The 11,007-nt window shown below is 39.7% G+C and overlaps 1 protein-coding gene across 2 annotated transcripts in view; it reads right to left on the reverse strand.

Annotated features, from left to right (window-relative positions):
* Positions 1-11,007, reverse strand: part of MAP2K5 (mitogen-activated protein kinase kinase 5) — a 393,759-nt gene that overhangs the window by 370,396 nt on the left and 12,356 nt on the right. For both annotated transcript variants that reach the window (XM_006886624.1, XM_006886625.1), the window contains exon 2: positions 4,535-4,583. In XM_006886624.1, coding sequence (XP_006886686.1) covers positions 4,535-4,583 — 49 coding nt within the window. The remainder of the gene's footprint in view (positions 1-4,534; positions 4,584-11,007) is intronic.

An 11,007-nucleotide genomic window follows, 5' to 3' on the forward strand; every position in this document is an offset into this window, starting at 1 on the left:
AAAAAAAAAAAAAAAAGAACAAACATACATGGAAGAAAGCAAAAGATCACTGAAAAGGAGGGGGAGAAACCCCAAAATAGATGTCAAAAAAGATTCTAAAAAACTTGCTCTTGAACAGAGACAAGCTAAAGCAAAAGGAAAGAATGATAAAATAAGTAAGCTGAACAGAAGATTTGAAAGGGCAGTTCAAGAAGACAAAGTATTTTAAGGAAAAGTGTAAAGACTTGGAGTTAAAAAAAGGAAAGGGAAGAACATTTTATATTTCGCAAGTGGAAACAACTGAAAAAAGTTCAAGTTTTGATACTGAAGAATTCTGTGGACAAAATACTGAATGACACATCTGAATACTGAAGGAAGCATCAAAAGAATACACAAAATATAACAAAAGGAATTGATCAACAATTAACCATTCCAAGAAATATACGATTAAGAACCCTTGACAACTAAAGGAAGAAGCCGAAGCTGCACTGAAGGTCTCAGCAAAAAAATAATTCTCCAGGAATTGGAGTTGAGAATGTTAGTTGAGCTGTTTCAACAAACAGAAACACTACTGGATGTGTTCACTCATTGACGGTAAGAAATTCTGAAAACAGCTACCCTGCCAACTACATCAGTGCTTATTAAAAATAAAATAGGTGATGCCACAGAAATTATTGAAGAGTATCATTAATATTACATGCAAGTAAAATCTTGATGAACATTATTAAAAAGTGGCTGGAACAGCACACCAGCGGACAACTGTCAGAAATTCAAGCTGGACTGAGAAGAGGCCATAGAACAGTGGATAGTACTGTTGATGTCAGATGGTATTCTCTGAAGGCAGAGAATACTAGAAAGGCATTTACCTGTGTTTATGAGTGCAAAGGCACTCAGCTTTGTGGATCATCATACACTATGATAATACTGAAAAGAACACTTAAACATGCTCATATGGACCCTGATCACAAAACAAGAAGCAACTGTTCAAACAAAACAGTACCTCTCAAAGGAGATATTGTATGGACTTAAAATCAGGGAAGGTGTGTTTCAGGACTGAATCCTTCCACCATACCTATTCAATCTGTATGCTGAGCAAATTATCCAAGAAGGTAAACTGTATGAATAACAATGTGATATCAGGATTGGAGGGAGACTCAACAACCTGCATTGTGCAGCTGATACATCCTCGTTAGTAAAAAGTGAACAGGACTTCAAGCACTTACTGAAGAAGATTAAAAACTACAGTCCTCATATTGTTTATATTCAACATTAAGCAAATAAAATTCTTCACCACTGGACCAACAGACAATATCATGATAAAGGGAGAAAAGCCTGAAGTTGTTCAGGATTTCATTTTACTTTCATTCATAATCTTCACCTTGAAAGTAGCAGTCAAGGAGTCAAAAAAGATGTTGTCAACGTACACCAATGTTCATAGCAGCATCATTCACCATCACAAGAACATGGAAACAGCCCAAGTGCCCAACCACAAATGAATGGATTGAGAAATTTTGGCACATTCACACAATGGAATACTAAATAGCACACAGGAGCAATGATTTTGTAAATTACTACCTAACATGGGAGGGACTGGAGAGCATTATGCTGAGTGAACTAACTCGGTCCCGTAAGGACAAACACTGTACAAAACCATTATTGTAGAACGAGTATGAGGATGTAAGGGGGGGCTTAATCATAGGGTCACATAATTTGATGGGTGGAGGGAGATATGGGTAAATGAAAGGGGAAATATCCAGTGTGAAAAACAATGTATATGAATTTTAAGAATTTTTTATGTAAACCAGTATAAAATTTTTTTAAACGGTTGTAAAAAAAAAAAAGAGGTGTTGTCATTGAGCAAATCTGCTCAAGGATCTTTTTTAAAGTGCTTAAAGAGCACAAAAATCAGTTTAAAGAGTAAATTATGCCTCATTCAAGTCATGGTATTTCCTGTTGCTTATATATGTTATTGTTGGACAATGAATAGAGAAGACAGAAGAATTAATGCCTTTATACTGGGGTCTTGGCAAAAGGTTTGAATATAATATGGATTGGCAAAAGAACAAATCTCTCTGAGATGAAGTGCAGCCAGAAGGTACCTTACAAATCAGGATGGTGAGACTGTCTAACATACATGGGGCATATTATCAGGAGGGGAATGAAGAACCTCATGCCTCAAAAAGGAGAGGATCAACAAAGGAGAGAAAGATCCTCAAAGAGATGGAGTGACACAGTGATGGCAACAAAGTGAGCATGGAGGAGACTGGGATGGTGCAGAATCAGGTGAAGTTCCAATCTGTTGTATAGAGGGTTTTTGAGTCAGAATCAACTTGATGGCATCAAGCAACAATAGTAACTATAATTCCTCAACATGGTCAACAGTAATTTGTCATGGTCTGTTTCAAGATACAGTCTTCGCAATCACTTGCTATGTATCAGAGAGTTGGACAATGAATAAGGATGACAGAAGAAGAACCAATGCCTTGGAGTTGCTGTGTTGGAGAATAGCACTGAATATCCCATGGACTGCTAAGAGAACAATCAGGTCTGTCCTAAAAGGGTAAAATCAAGCTGCTCCTTAGAGGCAAGGAATTTAAAGCTCCATCTCACATACCATGGACTTGTTTCCAGGAGGGACCGGTCCTGGGAGAAGGAAGAACATCATGCTTGGAAAGGTGGAGGAACACTTCAGGACAGGAAGACCCTGAATAAGATGGGTTGTCTCTATGCCACTTATTTGCAAGCCATTCGACAGCACATAAAAACAACACCACTACAACAACAACAGTAAATGTTATCTATAATCCTGCAGCAGTAGAATACTGAGCAATAATTTATGTGTAGAAACATAGGTAAACATATACACTAAATATGTAATGGAGGCTGAGTAAGAGGCATACTTAGTAATTAGCCCAACAGAGTAATAATGACCTACATGAACTGTAGTCTCCAATAACCTTAAAGTAGGAAAAGGAGGAGACTGCCCATCCTTCTCCCACAGAGAACCCCAAAGACACGTGGTTCAAATCCACTAGCTGCACTGCGGGAGAAGGATGAACAATCTTCTCCTGATAGAATGCCTGCCTCTGAAAATCTGCTAGAGGGTCAGATACAGGTCAGTTCCAATTCAACAGCACACAACAATAACAACAAGTGAAAAATAAGTATATAAATTTTGTAAGTAAACCAGAATTAAAAAATAACAACAGGTAGTTACTGGCCACTACTGCCAACTACTCTGACCACAACCACATAATATAAACGGTCCTGAGTAAAACGGATTTTTTTTTAAAAAAAGAACAAAAAAAAACCAAACTTCAAACCCTAAAACAAGAGTATTAGATGTACAAGTCTAAAAGAGATTACAGGAACCCTGAGAATACTGCCAAGGGACAACCTCCTAACATGAAATTAAAGATACTTCCAGGGAGGGAGCTCTGGTGGCCTAGTGGCAGGAAGCTGCACTGCAATCCCAGAGGTGTGCAGTTCAAATCCACCAGATGCTCTGCTGGAGAAGGAGGGACAATCTTCTCATGTACCAGTCAGATCCGATTTGACGGTACACACAAAAATAATAAAAATTTAAAAAAAAAAGATACTTCCAGGGGCCACCTTACAACTACATGATAGATGGGTCCATGAAACAAACAGCAGCACCCATGAAGGAGGTGCTCCTAAGAGCATGCAGCTACATGTGACCAAAAGTGCAGCACTGAAACCAAAGAAGAGGGGAAACAGGGAAACCAGATGAACAGAAAAAGAAAACCTAAAAGTGAAATGGGGAGAGAGCTAACACACGGCAGTGACCTCAGCCACAGTCACAGAAAGGTCTGTGTGTAAACTACTGACCAGAAAACCAGTCTGCTAATTAAACCTTTCATTAAAGCACAAAATGTCTGAGAGGAAAATTTTTAAAAAGATAGCAGTTACAGCTCCAAAAACTTATTTTATTCTTCTCAGCACCCAACCTACTGTACTACTGACCAAATTCTCATCTTGACATATTCAGGCCCTGATCGCCCCTGGAATGATCTGGTTCACATTTCTAGTTCACCCTGACTCTACCCGCAAGTCCATGGGAGGAAGGGGGCTCGAGACCTCAATACTGCTACCCCTGTCTAGCAGTCCTGCCAAACCCACTAAAACACCAACTCAAGCCATGTTTGCTAAACGCATCATTTTGTTGTAATGTTTTAAAGCAGCAATGGATGAAAATCTCTTAATCAATAGTCATTGGCTCACAGGTAGCTGACACATTTCATTTTTGTATCAGCAATGTTATTACAGTGAGGAACAAGAGCACATAAAGGTCATGCTGGTAATTAAAGCTATATTGCAGAAATATGCACACCCAAGATATGATTAAATAAGAAAATATTACTCGGTTCAGTATCATCATTAAACTTGCATTAATTTATAAATATTTAAATGTACCATATGATAATCATAAGTAATCTGGTTTTGTCAGTTTCCAAAGTAATACAACTCATAAACCCTTTGAAAAATTACTGCAGAAAGAAATAGTCAAGAAAGAAGGTATATAAACCACACTTACATTCAAACGCGGTAGTTGTTGCTTCGGGCAGAACCTGGCCTATCACATCCTAAACAAAGAACGAATAAAGAAACACAATTAGCCATCTTCTTTATTGCTAACATGTGGCAAATCCTGGAGGAAATATGAGAACCTGGGAAAGATTTTTGAAATGCTGGCATAAACTATAAAAACATTAGTTCATAATCACACTTAACGCAGCAATGATTTTTGCTATTCTGGGGGGCGGCGGGGGGGAAGGAGGATGGTTTTACGAAATCTTTCCTACTCTTAACAATTTAAGTTTTCATTCTCATTAAATAGTAAATACCAATATGTGGTCATGCATTTACCAAAAAATTGGTTTCTTTTAAGGAAAATGGTGAGATATAATGCAACTAAAAGAGGAAAGGATTTGAACACCAGATGGACCTGGGTTCAAATTCCAGCTCTGTACTAGCAATGTAACCTGGGACAAATTTTCTAATATCTGTGCACCTTGGAAGAAACCATGCAAGAAATACAACCAGAATGCTTCTTAGAAGCAAGGACAACTAGACTTTGTCTCATATACTTTGGACATGTCATCAGGAAGGACTAGTCCTGGAAAAAGGACACAACCTTTGGTAAAGGAGGTCAGACAAAAATAGGAAGCTCTTCAATGAGATGGATTGAAAAAGTAGCTGGGACAATAGATTTAAACAGAGATTATGAGAAAGGCCCAGGATCCGGCACGGTTTCTTTCTGTATCTGAGGTCACTAGGAGTTGGGATTCATTCTACAGCACCCAACAGCAACAAAGCTGAACCTCAATTTGATTATGTTCCAAAACGGGTCTGGTGAGAATTCTAATACAGAGAATGAATAATGTCATAAAACGTAAATTTTAAAGCAGAACCTAACCAGTCTCATGATTCCCCCCCGCCCCAGGGATTAGCTCCTTTTGAAGGCAAACCCAAAGCACATGTGGTGAAGTACTCACTTGAATGCTGCTGATATTAGGTAAGTAACACCTGTTACATTTTTTAAGTTCAATTAACTTTATTTTAAACTTCATTTAAAGTATGTTCTTCAGTAGCTTCTTATTGATAGAAAAGATCACTAAGAAGTGTCTGTATTTGTAACAAATGGAGCATTGTTCTGGAAACTTCAATTCAAATTCCTACCACGGTGAGTACATGGCATTGTATTGTTAGTTACACACTGGGACCTACAATTGTTGAGTATTTGCAGGTTGCTAAATCCAGAGTTTGAGTGTGTATGATTAGGAGGGCTGGATGACTTCAGATGTCATCTTAATTTTTTTTCTCTCTCTATCTTTTAAACTTCCTAAGCAGTTATCTAAAGAAGATAGATTCCTCCAACATTTCTTCTCTAGAATAGGCTCATTAACATTAGAGCCACTTTTCTAAAATTTTTTTTGTTTGTATTGTTTTACACAGAAAATTCATATGTAATTGTTTTGCTTATATACATTGCGTTTCATGCATTCTTATGTTCACATTGTATTTCACAATATCATTGCCATACAGTGTGGTTTGTTGGGTTTTTTTAAATTTTGTTATTTTTAGTGTGTGTACCATCAAATCAGATTTGACTGATACAGGAGGAAATTGCTCCTCCTTCTCGAGCAGAGCATCTGGTGGATTTGAATCACATACCTCTGGGGTTGCAGTGCAGCTTCTTGCCACTAGGCCACCAGAGCTCCCCATACATTGTGTTTTATAAAATTAATCACCATTGATTTATGCCCATCATTACCCCATTTTTCAGGTCCCCACTAGATCTTCCCTAATGTCTTCAAACCTCTCACTCTGCTGCCCTCAAGGTCTCTATCTGCTGACCACAGATAACTCTGTGCCCTCAAGATCTCGGTTCCCTGCCCCCTGGCCCTCCTTCCTCCTCTTTCCCATTTGGACTTTTGTATACATCTTACTAGCAATCCTTCTATTTTTATAATAATGGTCTTCTGCAGTATTTGTCCTTAGGAGACTGAGTTAGTTCACGCTGCATAATACATGATTTATTTTTAATTAAGCCTAGAATTCAGCCAAAGTCCAGAGAATTGTCTTGTGTCCCAGGACTAGAAAATCTACGAATAAAAAGGGAAGACTGCCACAGACAAGAAAGCAACAGAAAAGTAACATTTCTCCAATAATATTTTTCAAAGGAAAAGTACTTTTAGTCTAGAAGGACAATTTTGAGGAAGACCTCCTTATCAAATTTAAATTCTTTAACTTTCCCAATCTGCCTTTCCAACCCTGCAAAATATAGCTGGACAGCACTCCCTTCCCTTTACAAACGCATAGGAACTTCTGACTTTGTAGTAAAGATGATCTTTTCAGTGAACAGGAAGGAAAGCTTTAACAGTCTTAAACTTTAAGTGCTAGGTTTGCCCTGAATCATAGACTTTCTTATTTTCCATCTCCGTTCTCACTCTATCAAAAGAAAATGGAAGGAATATACTCAGTCACTGTACCAAAAAGAAGTGGCAGACACTGAGCCATTTCAGGAAGGTGTGCATGTTCAAGAACCACTGAACACACTGGAGGGATAAAAACCAAACAAAAACAAAAAAACAAAAACCCAGTCAGATGCGCTCTGGACACTCTGACTAGTCCACACCAAGAAATCTGGAGGACAACTACCTGGCCAAGTGACTGGAAGAGATCCGTGTTTGTTCCCATTCCAATAAAAAGTGTGCCAGCAGAATACGAAAATTATTTCATTAATATCACATGTAAGTAAGTTCTTGCTGAAGATTATTAAAAAATGGCTGGGACAGTACATTGACTGGGAACTGCCAGAAATTCAACCTGGATTCAGAAGAGACAATAACTCAAGGGATATCACTGCTGATGCCACATGAATTATGGCTGGAAGATGAGAATATGAGAAAGATGTTTATGTGTATTTTATTGACTGTGCAGAGGCATTTAGTTGTATAGGTCATAACAAATTATAGCAAATATTGAGAAAAATGGGAATAACAGCACACTTACATAAAGACAACTGTGGCATCAGTATTGAAATACTGATGAACAACGTCTTATGCAGATGATACAATCTTGCTTGCTGAAAGTGAAGACGCTTTCAAACACTTGCAGCAGAAGACAAAAAACTATAGAAAACCTACCAACTGGGAACAAACATTTGGTAATACCATCTCTGTTGTACATGAAACAACATATGAGCAAGAGCCTATGGTGATGAAAGAAGTTCAGGCTGCTTTGAAGGAAATGGCAAAAAATAAGGCTCCAGGAATAGATGGTATACCAATTGACATATTTCAGTTAACAGATGCTGCCCTGGACGTGCTCACCAGGTTGTGCCAAGAAATCTGGAGAACGACCACTTGGCCAACTGACTGGAAGAGATCGATATTTGTTCCTATCACAAAGAAAGGTGACCCAACAGAATGTGGAAACTACAGAACAGTCTCAGTGATTTCACATGCAAGCAAGATTTTACTGAAGATTATCCAAAAACGACTGGAACAGCACATCAACAGAGAACTACCAGAAGTCCAGGCTGGGTTTAGAAGGGGTCGTGGTACTAGAGATATTGTAACTGGTATTAGATGGATCTTGGCTGAAAGCAGGGAATACTAGAGGAATGTCTATCTGTGTTTCATTGACCATGCAAAGGCATTTGACTGTGTAGATCATAACAAACTATGGCTGACTCTGAGAAGAATGGGAATCCCAGAACACTTGATCGTTCTAATGCGAAACTTATACTTGGACCAGGAGGCAGTTGTCAGAACAGAGCAAGGGAACACTGCATGGTTCAAAATTGGGAAGGGTGTACGCCAGGGATGCATCCTATCTCCATACCTTTTCAACCTATATGAAGGACAGATTATCCGGGAGGATGGGCTCTATGAGGAGAAATGTGGGGTCAAGATTGGTGGACGATTTATCAACAACCTGCGTTATGCAGATGACACAACCCTGCTTGCTGAAACTGAAGAGGACCTGAAGCGCCTGCTGCAGAGTGTCAAGGACTGCAGCCTACAATATGGATTGAGGCTCAATGTCAAGAAGACAAAGATTCTCACCACTGGACCAATTGGCAGCGTCAGGATGGATGGTGAAGAGACTGAGATTGTACACAGCTTTAGTTTGCTTGGCTCTGTAGTCAACAGTCTTGGCACCAGCAGCCAGGAAATTAAAAGGTGCATTGCCATGGCAAAGTCTGCTGTTAGGGACCTCTCCAAAGTACTGAAGAGCAATGGTGTCTCTCTGGAGACTAAGGTGCATCTGATACAGGCTATGGTCTTCGCAATCACCTGTTATGCATCAGAGAGTTGGACAATGACCAAGGAGGATAGAAGGAGAATTGATGCCTTTGAGCTGTGGTGCTGGAGAAGAGTACTGAGAATATAATGGACTGCTAGGAAAACAAACAGATTTGTCCTGGAAAAGGGTTAAACCGGGTGGCTCCTTGGAGGCAAGGATTCTGAGGCTCCGTCTAACATACTTTGGACATGTTGTGAGGAGAGACCGGTCCTTAGAGAGGGACATCATGCTTGGGAGGGTGGAGGGACAGCGCAGGAGAGGAAGGCCCTTTATGAGGTGGATTGATTCAGTGACTGGGATAATTGGGATCGGAGTGTCAGAGACAGTGCGATTGGCACAGGACAGAGCGGAGTTTAGGGCTGTTGTACATAGGGTCGCTATGAGTCGCAAGCGACTAGATGGCACATAACAACAATACCATCTCAGACAAGAGTCTCATAATGAAAGTTTACAGAATACTCCAGGGCCTCCACAAGAAAAAGAATGATAACACAATTACAAAATGGGCAAAAGACATAGAAAGAATTTTCACAGAGGAAGATAATTCAGATGGCCAACAGACATACGAAGAAATGCTCAAAATCCCTGGCAATGAGAAATGCAAATCAAAACCACAATGAGATACCATCTCACTCTAATAGCAGCGGCAAAGTTTAACAGGACAGCAAGTAATAAATGTTGGAGAGGATATGGCGGGTTAAAAACTTATACACTGTTGGTGGGATTCTAAAATGGTACTGCTCCGGAAAGCAGTTTAGTGCTTCCTCAAAAAGCTCAACATAGAATTTCCATATGACCCAGCTAATTGCATTGCTTGGAATATACCCTGAAAAATGAGAAGTGAGGCATAAAGACTTATACACCAATGAACATATAAACAGCCCAGATGTCCAACCATAATCAAATGGATTGGGAAATTATGGTACATTCACACAATGGAATACTACAAAGCACACAGCAGCAATGATTGTTTTTAAGTATTACCCAGCTTGGGAAGGACTACAGAGCATTATGCTGAATGAACTAACTCAGTCCCACAAGGATATTGTATAAAACCATTATTGTAGAATGAGGACCCAAGGAGTGGGGGAAGCAGAGGGATGAGGATGGGGGGGGGATGGACTAATCATGGGGTTGAACAATTTGATGGGGGGCTGAGGGAAATTAGAAGATTCTAAAAATAGTGTATTTAGATTTTGTAAATAAACTAGTATAATAAAAAATAAAAAAGATACACAAAAATACCTGTAGCCTTCAAAATGGATTATATCTCAATATTTAAAAAACAAAAATCCTCCACTGGACAAATAGATATTATGATAGATGGAGCAAAGACCAAAGTTGTTAATTATTGCACTTGGCTCGACAATAAACACCCAAGATAACAGAAGTTACGAAACAGATGTCCTGCATTGAGAAAATCTGCTGTTAGTGACCTCCTCAACATACCTAAGAAAAAGGATGTTAGTTTAAAGGCTGCAGTGCACTTTATCATTCTTTTTTCAACTGCTTCCCACGAATCGGAAAGTTGGACAATGAAGAAAGATGATAAAAGTGGAACTGATGCCTTTGAATTATGGCGTTGGAGAAGAGTGCTGACTATCCCACGGACTGCCAAAAGAACATTCAGGTCTGTCTTGCAGGAAGTAGGACCAGGGTGCTCCTTAGAGCTGAGGATGATGAAACTTTGCCTCATACACTTTGGGCATGTTGTCAAGGACTGGAGGGGCCAGTCCTTGAAAAAAGACATCATGCTGAGAAAGACTGCGGGTCAGAGGAAGACAACCAACAAGAGACACAGCCACAGTGACTGTAACAATGGACTTAAAGGCATATAAGAGGTCATGAGGATGGCATGGGGCAGAGCAAGGTTCAAATCTGTTGTTCACAGGGTTGTTATGAGTAGAAGCTGACTGGACAGCACCTCACTACAACCACCACAACATTTCCTATTTATATGATGGGCTAAATTATTCCCTTCCTTCTCAGATGGTTCAGCTTGGCAGGCCAGCATTCAGATAATGGCTTGCGAACCCACAATAAATGAGGAGCCCAGGCCCACGACATTCGTTCCGGCAGGCCGCTCAGAGGAGGGGTTAGGCATCTGACTAGCTGAAGTTGGGCAGCTTAGAGGACAGCCTCAGACCCCGCAGACCCATCCCATCTTCCCAGGTAATTGAAGATGCAAAAACC

This window comes from Elephantulus edwardii, unplaced genomic scaffold (assembly GCF_000299155.1).
Source record: "Elephantulus edwardii isolate Elephantulus edwardi_28Jun2011 unplaced genomic scaffold, EleEdw1.0 scaffold00050, whole genome shotgun sequence".
NCBI classification, from domain to species: Eukaryota; Metazoa; Chordata; class Mammalia; order Macroscelidea; family Macroscelididae; genus Elephantulus; species Elephantulus edwardii.